This window comes from Megachile rotundata, chromosome 7 (assembly GCF_050947335.1).
Source record: "Megachile rotundata isolate GNS110a chromosome 7, iyMegRotu1, whole genome shotgun sequence".
Lineage (NCBI taxonomy): Eukaryota > Metazoa > Arthropoda > Insecta > Hymenoptera > Megachilidae > Megachile > Megachile rotundata.
In genome coordinates this window covers 2,172,715-2,188,522 of record NC_134989.1, presented here as the reverse complement: position 1 = coordinate 2,188,522, position 15,808 = coordinate 2,172,715, and the positions used below count along the sequence as shown (strand labels likewise).

General features: G+C 34.7%; 1 protein-coding gene across 2 annotated transcripts in view; it reads left to right on the top strand.

Annotated features, from left to right (window-relative positions):
- Positions 1-15,808, top strand: part of LOC100877819 (uncharacterized) — a 688,459-nt gene that overhangs the window by 455,120 nt on the left and 217,531 nt on the right. For both annotated transcript variants that reach the window (XM_076533686.1, XM_076533685.1), the window contains exons 4-5: positions 4,339-4,572; positions 7,947-8,413. In XM_076533686.1, coding sequence (XP_076389801.1) covers positions 4,339-4,572; positions 7,947-8,413 — 701 coding nt within the window. The remainder of the gene's footprint in view (positions 1-4,338; positions 4,573-7,946; positions 8,414-15,808) is intronic.

The following is a 15,808-nucleotide window of genomic DNA, read 5'->3' as shown; positions in this document are numbered from 1 at the left end:
TTTGGGAATCCTGGAGACTTCCACTCCATTGACTAGCGCTTACATTCTGGGTCATAGGTAAAAATCCATGTCTCATCACATGTTACAACAGATTTCAACAAATTTTACAAAAAACTTGATGTTTATTCGCTGTTCCGTTTTTACGTTAGAGATTTTTCCGGCAGAATGCAGTTGCACGTGTTCACTAAATAACGCAATACTTCCAAATGGTATGACCGATTCAATCGAAATTTGCAACATGGATAGAGGAGGTATGTGGGATGATGCCACAAAAACAATTGATGCCAATTTCATTGTTTTTTCAAGATACACACCGAGTCTCGTTTCTTTTGGGTCACACCTCGTATCATACAAAGCAAATTTTTTCATGAGGTGATATAACGCATGCTTCTACAGTTACTTCATTAAACTTTCCTTCATTCTGTTTCCTGCTAGACTGCATTACTTCAAAAATGTATAATTATACTAATACAATGAATTCTTGTATACGGCAAGTTCTCACAACGCGAATTCCTATAACGAGCTAAAGATATTGAGATTACTGTTTTCATATAACGCGATTATTCGTTGAACGCGCCAAATGACAAAACACAAAATTTTCCTACTGTTGAGAATTACAACTGCTTTAGTTGAGAATTACATTGTTTTCATCATCATATAAATTTGTAGAAATACATTTTATTAAAATTTAATAAAATAAAAAATTTCCATAAATAATAATGACTTTTTTATCAATTGCTTGTACATGCCATTTACTTTTTGAATACTGTGCTGTTTAATAAAGCATAGAAAATAGGGAGTTTACATAGCAGTAATCATTTTGAATATATTACCTTAGAGATTGTATGTGTTATGTAAGAAAAATTCCCATATACCACGATTTCCTATAACGCAAATTTATACATATGTATATACCGTGTTGGATTATTTATGTATAATCCTTTACAAAAATGAATCGTTGAGAATCACTGTTTTCTTTCTTTGTAAGAATCATACTGGCACCACCAGGTCTAAGGGCCTGTGACTATTTAGAGTCGAAGGCCAGGGTAATAAACATGGTGCAGAGTTTTCCTTTTGTATTAAGTGGACGCTAGCTTTCCCTTTTAGAGTCAGAGCGCCAACCTCACTTCTAGAACAGTTTTCAAAGAGTAAAGACGTGCTTCCGAGCCAGTATAAATAAAACAAGATAATAATTAGATAGAGGACTATAATCATTTACCCATAATCCAATATACCGCATTGTGTGAAAATGTACTGAATACGAATAGCTTCATAAATTTTTTTTTCAATGTCATGTTTAAGTTACTCTATTATTTCTAAAATAATAATTCTAAATAATAGAAATAAGTACAACTGACTGTTGTAAGAGCGAGCGTGAATAGCGTGAAAAAAGAAAGATTCTATTTTCCGTCGATGGGATATTCCATCGACCGTTAGACAAATGAAGATCGGCAACGACGTCATCGCCCGGCGTCGTCCGACGATCGAGGAGTCCGGCTTTGTCTGTTGCGTCGAGCAGATCTCGCGACGACCATTTTTTACGTTTTTTCGAATAAATTTCTGATCTTTCTGCCTCATCAGTGTCTTGTGTGTATAAATATTGGATACTGATTTTACAGAATGAATGACTTATTTATTAAAATAATAATAATAGCAAATTTTAGTTTAAATCTTATGAATAATTATGTGTACGTTTGGTTTTGACTGTGTTTAGTGCTAGAGAGGTTGCTGAATTCTGATGTCTGTTATTTTCTTCTGGTTGCAAGAAAATGTTTATACGCAGGAATATTTTAGATGTTTCTAACGCTTATTCCTATCGGTTAAAATGTGATTACTGATACCGTACGTAGGTAAAGGTCTGATTCCATTAGGGTAGTAAACAATATCTCTTCGTTGAAGTATTTGCTAATTATCATATGCTATTACTATCCTAGCGGATTTTAAAATAGTTTTACAAAATATTGACTTTTCTGTTCGTTATGTTCAAGTAATAAACCATTTCGGTCAAACAGACTTTTGGGAATTTCTAAAAGGGTCTGAGCGTTCCCCAGGAAACAAGATTCAAAAAAACCATATGGATCGTGTAGCCTGCTTCGAGTAGACCACGCGTACCCATGTTTGGCGTTCCAAATCACCGTCGTCGCTCCAGAAGGGGAGGAAATGTCTCCCGAGCGGTCGAAGTACATCGGACATACGGCGACTTGAAATACTCATATCTCACCCGCGTTTAGGGCTACAGAGCTAATCGAGTGTTCTTTGGAAAGCTGGAGAAACGTACTTTCTGATGCGCGTATCAAGTATTAAGAAAGTAGCGATAAAGATGCTACCGAGTGGAGGAACTGAAATTCATTGATTGCACACAAATGCATTCGACGGACCACTCTAGCTACACGCTCAATGTGTGCCCCCCTTCGAGGCGAACAAAATGCGATATCCCAATCGAAAATCCATTAGGGGCCCGATACTTTAATTTTGAAAAAACCGTAGATGGTCGCACCCGATTTTACACATTTCGCACACCTACCTCCATATAAGCATGAGAAAGCCGTTCTGGAAGCACGTAAGCCTCGCTGTCACTCTCTTCTGCTTCCGTTTCTTCTCCGGATGGTACGAAGAGCTCCGTTAACTGCGCAGCCGGGCGCAGGATCTGCGGGAGGTACCGAGCATGGGCCAAGTAGAAGATGGCAGCGACCACATGTGAGCAGCAGCCTACTGTCCGGTTTCCATTCGCGCACTCACACCAATATCGCCGAATTCCTTCAAACTGGTCCATTTTCGGTTCGTAATGAATATAGAGCCGGTAAGTTTTTGCGTTCACGTGTCGTGACTTGATTTCTAGACGGACGATGTTCGGTGTTTCTTTTACGAACATCATGAAGACATTGTTGGTGTCGATTTGATATGGGCCCAAGGTCAATAGGAGCAAGCGGTTTCGAGTCAGTTTCGGGAAATCGGACAGGGTGGTGGCCGAAGTCCGTTGCAGAAGTGTGCTTCTGCGCTCTATTGCCACCACTTACTTCGGCCACCACCCTGACCGATTTCCCGAAACTGACTCGAGACCACTTACTCCTACTCACCTCGGGCCCATATCAAATCGATCTAGCACAATCGTATTTAGCGGAATTGATGGAAGCCGACATCAACAACGTCTCCATGATGTTCATAAAGGAAACACCGAACATCGTTCGTTTAGAAATCAAGTCGCGACATGTGAACGCAAAAACTTACCGGCTCTATATTCATTACGAACCGAAAATGGACCAGTTTGAAGGAATTCGGCGATATTGGTGTGAGTGCGCGAATGGAAACCGGACAGTAGGCTGCTGCTCACATGTGGTCGCTGCCATCTTCTACTTGGCCCATGCTCGGTACCTCCCGCAGATCCTGCGCCCGGCTGCGCAGTTAACGGAGCTCTTCGTACCATCCGGAGAAGAAACGGAAGCAGAAGAGAGTGACAGCGAGGCTTAAGTGCTTCCAGAACGGCTTTCTCATGCTTATATGGAGGTAGGTGTGCGAAATGTGTAAAATCGGGTGCGACCATCTACGGTTTTTTCAAAATTAAAGTATCGGGCCCCTAATGGATTTTCGATTGGGATATCGCATTTTGTTCGCCTCGAAGGGGGGCACACATTGAGCGTGTAGCTAGAGTGGTCCGTCGAATGCATTTGTGTGCAATCAATGAATTTCAGTTCCTCCACTCGGTAGCATCTTTATCGCTACTTTCTTAATACTTGATACGCGCATCAGAAAGTACGTTTCTCCAGCTTTCCAAAGAACACTCGATTAGCTCTGTAGCCCTAAACGCGGGTGAGATATGAGTATTTCAAGTCGCCGTATGTCCGATGTACTTCGACCGCTCGGGAGACATTTCCTCCCCTTCTGGAGCGACGACGGTGATTTGGAACGCCAAACATGGGTACGCGTGGTCTACTCGAAGCAGGCTACACGATCCATATGGTTTTTTTGAATTTTTTTTTCCGGGGCCAAAAAGTGTATCTTATGCGCCGAGACCCTTTAATTATTTCTTGTCGTGATTTGTGGTTTATGACAGGTTGGTATGTTTGAATATTTTCCCAAAAATTCTCTAAATTATGTTGTTACTCTATAACAAAGTACTTATGAATTTTCTTGTATATTACCTATGATATGGAATTATAATTTTACTTCTCATTCGGACTTTCAATATATCTTAAAAACACATAATAATATATCATTACGTATGGACAAGCTCACTACAACAGATTAATTACACATGTTAATCGCCGTTAGAAATTATTTTTAACAGATGTTTTGAGAGGAATTTATCAAATGCTCACCAACGCAATAACTCTTTTACAGATACAAATTCTGCGGCTCTTTGCCTAATCATCTGGACGATAAAGATATATTGGACGATGATCCAAAGGAAAATAATAATACAATGACTGATACCATCACCGGGAACCTTGGTGGAACATTACCACACAAAAAACGATCGTTGGGTGTCCATTTTTCTGACAGTGGACCAACTGGCACTCTAGACCTCGTGAAACATCGATCACAGGACTCTCTGGACGAAAACGATCCTTGGAGGTATGCCATTATACATTTATATAGATTATCTATCTAACAAAATATCTGATATCACGTTTCAAAAATATACCAGTTATGAAAAGATTGAACCCGCATAATTAGTTGTTACATTATAAATTGCTGCTCAAAATTATAAGTTCATTTTATTTTTAACTTGCTTACTGTTACGAATAATATTATCTTTCTCTTTTTTAGTAGCTTATAAAAATACAAAAAGTAATGATGTAAGAATAAATTTTATAATTTTCACTTGACCCAAAAATTCGTTTTATGGAAAGTGAATATTTTATGGAATCGAGAACGTTTTATGGAACATTTATAGATTGGTCAAAAGTAGAAGTTCACTTATAGAAAACCATTTACTTACTAATTAATTTCAACATAAACTGGATTTATTAATCAATTGTTTGTTTATTACGATTATTTAATTCGAATGGTTAAATATCCGTGTTTTTAATACTTTACAAAACACGTAAAAATGACACATCCTAAATATTTTCTGTTAAATTACAGCGGTTATTAATATGGTTTAGTCGAAATGTACATTAACTTTTGTTGGGATAAATAACAATTGATTGTATGTTTCTTTCTTTATTTACTCATTGTTATATTTTATTTCTAATCTAAAAAGAGTTGCTTACCAAGAATCCATAAACCTGGTGTTAGTAAGATTTCAATTCAGTTTTTATTACTTGTTCCCCAAACTTAAACAGCAATAGCTTTTAATATTTAAATTAATATTTTTTCTTCCGCATATAAATTTGATTTACATGCAGGTTTTCTTCCTACATTTTCAATTATAGCTATAGTCAAAATCCATATCCATTTTGAAGATTCAATATTGCTATCTTTGAATCGTGTTTGTATGCTTACATTGCTATGAATAGTAATGTTATTCTATAGAAATTTGAATAATGTTTAATTATGATCCAGAAGGTAATGGAGCAAATGTAATTCTAAAACTCCTTAATATTCTTTACTATTTATCTCCGCAATTGGGAATTTCCAAAATGTGGTAGAAGCTTCGCACATAATTACTTGCTTCCTCCAAAATTGCACATCGGAGCAAAGTAATTTTCAATTGAATTAGTGATTTTCTATGTTACCTGTAACAATAGAAAATTTTAGAGCCGCAAAATGGTTTTGATTCATATTGACATAATATTTGAAAGTAAACAAAATTTCGAAACATAATTTCGCTATAGGCAATGTAACGGTATGAAATACTTTCAACGCAAAGATCAATGTTGAAAAATATAAAGAAATTTCAGAATCACGTTTACTCCCTTATTTTCGAGATAAAGACATGATGAAATATCACCCACTTTCAGCAGGGTGATTTTTCTAAGTGCATACCGCACCGCAAGCAAACAAACATGGATCGCAAGATCCAAGTTCAGATACAAAATATTATTGAAAATGTATGAAAATACTTGAAACCCGAATTTACATGGCAAGCAAATATTGGATGGTTTCGAACAAAATTACTCGAATTTTTCAAATTAAGAAACAAGTAATATCCGCTTTATTTGATAAAATATTTGGAATTTCGCAAATAGCCATTCGAAAAATATAGGAAACTCGGTTGTATACAATATAACTTAAAGTTACCAGACATTTAAGGTAGTTATGTCACCACTTAGCCCTTCTTTTTTTTTGAAATCAGTTAAGAATAGTGATATGTAGTTCAAGTTTTATCTCGAAAATTTGAAGTACCACACCACGCAATATACACTGCTCAAAAGAAATATGGCATAGAAAAAATTTAGGCAAAAATTGGCCAAATTTGACTGATGATAACTCCGTGAAAAATCATCGCAAAGTTATGCTCTTTTTTTTTAATTAAAGCTTGAGATCTCTACTTTAAGACCCTGTAGTTTGATTTTAGATTTGATGCATCCCTACCACAATAACACCGTAAATGTGAGGTCATGTTTGCAATATTGAAAATTACAAAGTTTGACGAAATGCATGGACTTGCCACATTTTTTTGGGGCGATACTGTTTGCAGCAGCATAAAGTACAAACTTTTATCTTTAATTTCCAGTATGTGAAAAACCGCTACCATTTTTTTCTGCAAAGATACAGAACTTTAAAGAAACCCTTGCATTTATGGCATATACCGCCGGCATTAGCATTACCCGATATGCACCTCGGAGAGGTTGCTGGACAGATTTTGCACATCATATGCCTCTGACAAGAGCCTTTTTTTGTGTGTATATGTGTGTGAGTATCTGTGTGTCTGTATGTTTGAATTCTAATAACGCGTGTTTCCACCGCGTTGTTGAATTATCCCTTGCAGTCGATTACTCATGTTAATGCAAGCCCTAATTTCTTCCTGTGGAATGTCATTCCAAATTTCAGTTAAGACTTGCGATAGATCTTACAGATTGGTAGGTTGTCTTGTTAAATTTCTATAGGGTTCAAATTTGGACTTACTGCAGAATATGGAAGCAATCAAATTGAATTGGGACTGCAAAATTCGAGAATGATTCTCAACGAGGCTTCTCGACGATAATTCATACACACACACAGATTCTCACACACAAATACGCACAGAAAAGGCTCCTGTCAGAGCCATATAATGTGCAAAATCTGTCCAGCAACCTCTCCGACCTGCACATCGGGTAATGCTAATGGCGGCGATATATGCCATAAATGCAAGGGTTTCTTTAAAGTTCTGTATCTTTGCAGAAAAAAATGGTAGCGGTTTTTCACATACTGGAAATTAAAGATAAAAGTTTGTACTTTATGCTGCTGCAAACAGTATCGCCCCAAAAAAATGTGGCAAGTCCATGCATTTCGTCAAACTTTGTAATTTTCAATATTGCAAACATGACCTCACATTTACGGTGTTATTGTGGTAGGGATGCATCAAATCTAAAATCAAACTACAGGGTCTTAAAGTAGAGATCTCAAGCTTTAATTTAAAAAAAAGAGCATAACTTTGCGATAATTTTTCACAGAGTTATCATCAGTCAAATTTGGCCAATTTTTGCCTAAATTTTTTCTATGCCATATTTCTTTTGAGCAGTGTATGTGCGATAAGGTGTTGGAAGCACACAAAAAACAATGTCCAAATTTAAAAATTTGGTAGTTTGAAAGCGTTGAAATTTAGAAACTCCAAAAGTTAATGAAATATCAAATTAAGAAATTAAACATACTTACCCATCACAACTTATGAACATACAAAAACATTTTATTATCATGTTATTGTAAATGACGAGAAACTAGTCACTGCTTCAAATTTGCTTTTATTACAAACAATTTCATTCATTTTAGTCGTTACTAAGAAAATGATATTTACAGCACTATAGAGGCTACTGAATTATTTCATTCGAATCTCTACCTTGCCAATTCTTGCATTTATACAGATATCAGCAGAGCGACCTTGATCTAGTCAGGTGTCGTCACGGCAATTTTGACTCGGTGAGAAGAAACCGCAGCGTCGACACGGTATCTGGCGATTCGTCGCGAAGATACGGTCGAGGGGTGTCTCTGGAAGACAGATGTCACCGTAATTCCGATCTTGACTTGGTGGGCACGTTGCCTAAACGAAAGCTGGACAGCAGAAACAGTGGAAAATCCTCTGAAACGAATTCCTCTTCTTCGCAACCCTGCATCGCTGATCCAACCGACAACGATTTGTTGATGCAGATCGTGCACAAACCTGATTGCGAGTTGGTCAGACATCGTCAGCAACTTAACAAAAGTATTGATCTGAAGTTAAGTAAACTTGCTGGTGGAGAACCCCAGGATCAAGGTTACGCGTCAGAACGTTCACCGGAAGATGAGCATCCTCCATCGATGCCTGGACAACCGTTCCCGAACATAACACCCGGTAAGTAGATTTATATCCTTTGTTTAATCTATGAAATTACCAAAGTATTTATTGTTTGAAATTACTAGTTATTTAATCAGCACTTTTGTAGTAAGCACTTGATTGAAAGTCTATTATATATTTTTCTTTGTTATAAAATAACATTTGTTACAGCAATGTTAGTTCACTGTAAATTAATCAATATTATGCTGCTTTTATGGTCACACGATAAAATTTAATTTTCATGTTTTAAACCTTATAAATCAATTTTGATTCCACATACAGGGTGTCCGCGCCAAAGTGTTACACCGTGATATCTCATGAACTATTGATGTCACGAAAAAGTGCTTATGTGGAAATTGCAGGGCAAAAGAGTCCCTATGTTTTGGCAGAAGTAAAATTTTTTTATTGCTATTAATGTAAAAAATATGATGGTGAAGTTTCGTTTTTTAAATGAAACTATATACATGTATTTTTGTTTCGATCAGGCAATAGTGCTTTTCAAGACGAATTCATCAAGGTTTTATGTACTTACCCGATTTTCATTAGTTTTCGAGATATAACGGTTACAAATTTAGTGATTTTCAGCACTGATGTCTCGGTTTGACGAGTAAGTCATTAAAGCGGTCTTATTGTTACGGTAAGTGCCGCAAGTTTGACTCTGCCTGCCGAAACAAATAGGCGGGGTCTATGGTCGAAATGGCAGATCCGAAGAGTAAGAAATGTGAAAAGTATTGTCCATTACGGTCTAAATTTTCCGTATCGAAGATGATATTAATTGTAATTTGGAAGGTTAAATTGTCTTTATACCTACCTTGTACTGAAACATTTAAATAATTGTCCCAACCTTCCAAATTACAATTAATATCATCTTCGATACGGAAAATTTAGACCGTAATGGACAATACTTTTCACATTTCTTACTCTTCGGATCTGCCATTTCGACCATAGACCCCGCCTATCTGTTTCGGCAGGCAGAGTCAAACCTGCGGCACTTACCGTAACAATAAGACCGTTTTTATGACTTACTCGTCAAACCGAGACGTCACTGCCGAAAATCACTAAATTTGTAACCGTTATATCTTGAAAACTAATGAAAATCGGGTAAGTAAATAAAACCTTGATGAATTCGTCTTGAAAAGCACTATTGCCTGATCGGAAAAAATATATAGTTCCATTTAACACTAGATTTACGGAATCCGTCAAAATGACGGATAATAGGTCTATTTTAGATGACAGAATTTGTTAAGAAATTTTTGTAAAAATATCAACTTGCATCAACTTTCAGCAAAAGAATCAATGTTTTAGGCAGTCCACATATCATCTGCAATTTATTCATTTTTATACTTTAGGTAAATTTAAATAAAAGTGACCATCAAACGTCCGTAAATCTAGTGTTAAAAAACGAAACTTCACCATCATATCTTTTACATTAATAACAATAAAAAAATTTTGCTTCTGCCAAAATATAGGGACTCTTTTGCCCTGCAATTTCCATATAAGCACTTTTTCGTGACATCAATAGTTCATGAGATATCACGGTGTAACACGTTGGCGCGAACACCCTGTAGAAGAAAACTACTAAAACATTACGCAAGAAACGCTGTTTTACAAGCGAGTTAGTAATCGGACAGAAATAATAATTTTAATTGAGTAGCTATAGAGCTTTCGTTCTGATGTCTGAGATTTTCCTGCAGCGGAGCATAGCACTCTTCGATTGGAATTTCAGAGACAAGATCACTTGAACGAGGAGCCTGCTGTTCGCTCGTTACTAAACAACCCAGCGATCAAGTATATAAATAACTTATGCACGCTTTGGAGGATTACTCTAAAATATATTTAACAAATTAAAAAGAAGTGTTGATATGAATGGAGTTTTGGATGGGGTGATTTTATGTGTACAGTGCTAGTGCAGGTGTTAAAAAGGATATACGCATTTGTGACGATTATAAATGAACTATCAGTATTTTGAACATGTTTCTAAATATTCTAATTATATTGTATGTAATATATCACTATCATAATGTTTATGATAGTAACAATTTTAACAGTAATAATTTTACTGCGTAAAATTGGATATATAATATAATTAGAATATATATAATTATATATATATATAATCGATGCGGAAAACTTAAACCGTAATGAACAATTCTTTCCACGTTTCGTACTTTTTGGACATATCGTTGTGACCGTTGACCCTCGGCTATCGGTTTCGGTAGGCAGAATCAAACATGCGGCACTTACCACAACAATAAGACCGTTTTTATGACTTATTATTCAAATCGTGACTTTTCTGCTAAAAATCAGTAAATTTCCAAGCGTTATATCTCGAAAACTAATAATAACCAGGTAAATACATTAAACCTTAATGAATTCGTCTTGAAAAGCACTATCACTTGATCGAAAAAATATCTACAGTTCCATCTAAAAAACGAAATTTCATCATCATATCTTTTACATTAATAACATAAAACAAATTTTGTTTACGTCAAAACATAGAGCCCCTTTTACCCTGCAATTTCCATATAAACACTTTTTCGTGACATCAAGAGTTCATGAAATATTGCGCTGTCACACTTAGGTGTGCACATCCTGTATAATATATTCGATTTCTTAAATCTCTTACATTTGAAAATTGGAAAATTTATAAATTTAAAGATTTTCAAACAGTACAATAAAGAGACTGTAAATTTAACTAGCAATTTAGAATAACTAAAGTTTCCAGATTAATTTAATGATATTCAAATAACACTGTTAATCACACAAAATAAGAAAACGAGGACGTTCCTAAAATTGCTTACGTTCTATGTATTTGTTCACCTTTTGTAAGTTCTAAACAATATAAGTTATATATGAATGACAAATAACTTTTTAACTGACACCCAATAAAATCGGAGTTCGATGATGGAAAAGCCTCGGAAAGTCGCAGAAGCAAACATTACTACGCTTTCAGCAGCGAAGTATCCTATCATTGAAAACAGATTATCGGCGAAAAATTGAAGACGGATAGGATATAAAAGGGGGAAAAGGCATTGAGCCATCCACATATTCATTTTAACTGCTACAAAGAGCCGTAAATTCGACGTGCACTTCGCCGTCTATCAGCGACAAAAGATTCCCAGAAGATACCTGCACGTCTTATCCGCGAAATTCACTCGACAAAAGTGTGTCAAGCTCGAGCTCTTCTCGTCCTTACTCGACCATTGTGTTTCTACCCTACTCCACTTAATGTGACGCAGGCTAGACGGCAAAAAGCCCGCGAGTGCTGGAAAATGATAGAACTAAGGACCAAACGGCAACGAATGGGCAAGAAAAAAACGCCGAGTGAAAAGAATCTTGAGACACTTGTAACGCGATGAAACGTGCAGTATATACGAGTCAACTAACTTGTGCTCATTAAGTACGCGGTAAAAAAAATGTTTCTAAATGAAAACTTATTACTGAGCCAGTACTGCCGTTAGCATTTAGAGAAATCTTGTACTTAGATTTTAAAACTTTCAAATTTAATCATTTTTAAAACTGAAAAACTGGAAGTTTTGAATTTTCAAATTAATAAAAATGAATAAATTCAAGAATTTTCGAAATTTTTAATTTTTAAACGTTCAGTGCTGTATGAAAGAGCTCTACCTATATTTCCAATCGCTACAACTTTGTTAATATAAAGAGAATTAGCTGTACTGATTGGTGTCTATTATGAATCTAAGAATCGTCGAAAATAATATCAGTTTGTACACAAAATCCCTCTGACAGCAGCTCTAATACGAACCATTTTATATTAAAATAATATTATATTGTCATCGATTTGTTCACCCATATCATTATAATGCCTAAAATTTTATTTTCTATCTCGAATCGATCTTGATTTACCTTTTGAAACTGGAATTCAGTAGCTAAAATAACAAACGATGTAATATGAACAGGTTTTGTCATTCGAGTTCAATCCTTTTATAAATCTTATTCACTTTTCTGCAAATCACGTTCATCCTTTCATTTATAGATGACTAAAAACTAAATTGTACAATAGCATAAATAGTATAATGCCATTTTGTCATTTTCATTTTGGAATTTAAATACAAAATTAAGCATACGTTCCGATTAAATAAATTGCGGAGTACGTTCAAATGTATATCATTATAATTTATTTGTAAAAATTTTGAAAGAATAATTGGTGAGTGCAGTGTATGCATTACATTTTACTCGATTGCTTAGGAAACACGACCGATAATAATATTAATTGATAAGTTGGGATTTATTTATAACTTTCGGTGAATAGAAACGCGATTACAAATTAATGCTGAAACTCATGTGACTGTGTGAGCAATTTACAAACGAAATGCTTCTCTCACTACTGCAATAAATATTCACAGTATAATGTGGCATGCAGTAATTGGACGTTCAGTTATTTCAAATATTTTTTGCGAATTTTCACAGAGACTACAGCAGAAATTGAATATTGTTATTTAAAGAAGGTATACTTTATTATTTCTACAATTATATTCTCTAATGACGAATCACCATTGAGAAAGTTTTCGCAAAAAGTAATTTCTCTATAAGGAATATTTTCATAAATTCTTCAAATTGTGGAGAGTTAATGGATGTGATTAATCATTCTGTTGCTGCCAGCACTCCAATAATATAATAATAATTTTGATCGGATATTTTTTTGTCAAATTAGCTTAACAAAACCAATTGATAGAAGAACTTAAGTCGCAAAATGGTAAAATTGGTATGCTAAATGAAGAAGAGTAATTCGAAGTGTGAACGAGTATGACCTACAACAGGATTCATTTGAAGTACAGAATCCGTTTACACGTAAATGTCAAAACTGAAAATGCTCAATGGGAACAGAAGAGTCATGTTGTGTATGTTGACAGTTGCATCGTTATTTTACTCCATGACTTTTAACATTTCCATCCTTTACAGATTCAATGCTACACTGTTTCATTATTGACACTGTCATTGTATTTTTTTATAATAAAGTGATCTCTGCTTACTTTGCTTTTATCTTGTGATAGTTTTAAAGTTAAACTAAATTGAATTCTTGAGTGGAAGAGATTAGACAAAACAATATTTCATGAAAATTAAGATATATGTATTTATATAAGGATAAATCCGTGAAACAAATTGTTTGTTGTATTGTGTATTAAAAGTAGATAATCCTATAGAGAATTTGTATACAGCGTTTGTAAGTAATACAAATATTGTAATATTGTAAATTCATGTTTCAAAAACAAATTAAAATTGACAATTTCGCCAGTGTAAGATATGAATGAAAATGAAAGACACGTTACTCTAAGTCCGTTTTGGAAAATAATATATATTTTATAAAAGCGCATTCCTGAAGGCGAAGTCACGTCTTCGAAAGCTCTCTTAAGAATGTCCTCTTCCTATTCCGCAAGGTTTTCTAGTCCCCCGCGAAACTTGGGACCTCGGAGCCATGTACCCTTTGTCCCTGTTGTATTAGAGAGGGTAATTCTGAATTTGACCACACCAATTTGGTTATAATATCTTTTTTAAATAAATAACATAAAATGGTAAACAAATTTTGTTTCGTTTCCATTGTACTATACAGTAAATTATCTTGTATCCTGATAATTAGAAAAATTTTATTCATATTATTATTTACACTAAGGATCCTTAAAATAATATTATCGAAAAAATTCATCGTGCTTCATATCACTCTTATTTTAGTTGTTATTATTTCATTTTATAATATAACATTTTTATCCTTTCATGGCAATCATATTTTCTAACCTTAAGGGGGGCAATACCTTTAGACCGATGAAAATAGGCTAATTTTTGTGAATTTTTTTGTATAGGATATCTTTGTTTTGCGTTTTTGAAATTTCACGTATAATTTATTATAACTATTGCCTATTACAAAATATTTTTTGTTTTTAAATACATTTAAAAATGGCGGAATTATAACAGTCTTTCCTGGAAGTGTTTGGCGCGTCTCGTAAATCGGTGTGGGTTCTAGCCTTAGATCCATTGGTCTGAAACAAGTTTGCAGACAATGTTTCGAAAACTAACATTTACAGTTAGTAGATGAACCTCAGAAATGTGCAAAATGTGTAAAATTAAAGAAATGGCGCGCTTTTAAAGAAAAACTTCGAATTTTACTAAAAATTTTTGCAATATTTTGCAAAAAAAGGACTTTAATGTTCAATTTATTTCATAAATTTAGGTTCATATGTTAGATACTATTGTCATGGATATGTGCACAAAATTTGAGCGCGATTGATAAACTAGTTTTTGAGTTATCAGCCACACCAATTGTAAAAATGTAATTTTGAGAAAAACGCGTTTAAAGTTTCAGTCCTCTGTACTGAACGCGTGTATACCGCGGCGCTAATCGGCCATAAATTCAAAAGGGTTCGGTATTTCGGTTTAAAATTTGGAGACCATATTTTTAAGATGTTGCACTAACATTTTATGGAAAAAAAAATTTTCAATTTTTTAAGATTCTAAAGGTATTGCCCCCCTTAACTTCCTCTTCGAAAGATTTTGTTTTTATTATCGTTTTCTTCTAATTGTAAGACGACAAAAATGAAAAATTTTCTGTCTGAGCCTTTTAAGCCCGATCTTTTTACGGTGCTTAGCGTGAAATTCACATTTCTTTACGCTATAAAGACTATTTCTCATTTGTTGACAGTCACATCATTTCAGCTGTCCAATTCGTGTATAAACAATCATGTAATAAAAATACTTTATATAAGGTATAAGACAATGTCTTTTCATATTTTTTTAATAATTCATAAAATTAATTGACTTGATAATTGAAAACATTTAACTCCCTCAGCTACGTACATTTTCCAACATCGATCGAGAACGTGTAAGAATGACAAAGTGATATGAAAAATAAAAGAACAAAAAGTAAGCAGAAGCGGTAGAAGGGATCCAAAAAACAGATTGGAAAGTCAACAAAGTTATTGAGTAACGTTAAAGGGACGCCTTTCCATAGAATCAAGGGATGAAAGAACTTTCGCGAGGAAGAAGTCAAATAATGCGGTGAATAGAAAGAACCCCGGGGCAAAGGAGAATGAAGGAAAATTAAAGGAGTGATTGTAAAGGGAGATAAGAAGTTATTTGAGAGATACGCAAGAATGATTGTTAAAATGAGAGTGGAAGAAAGCAATGATAGGGCAAATACATTACACCGGAACGTTATTAAAGCATGTGCATTTGGTTGCAGGGAATGCAAAATAAATAAGAAAGAATATGCGAACTAAAAATTAGGACGAAACAAGAGGAAGTTTGAAGTAATTACTTTGATAGGGATTCACTGACATAACTAAGATTTTTGTGTGGAGGAAAATAACCTACATCATAAAGGGTGCCGCTACTAACATTTTAACGACCGCACGTCTACGTAGTCAAACGTCGCCAGGGACCGGCAGTATTTTTGAAGAA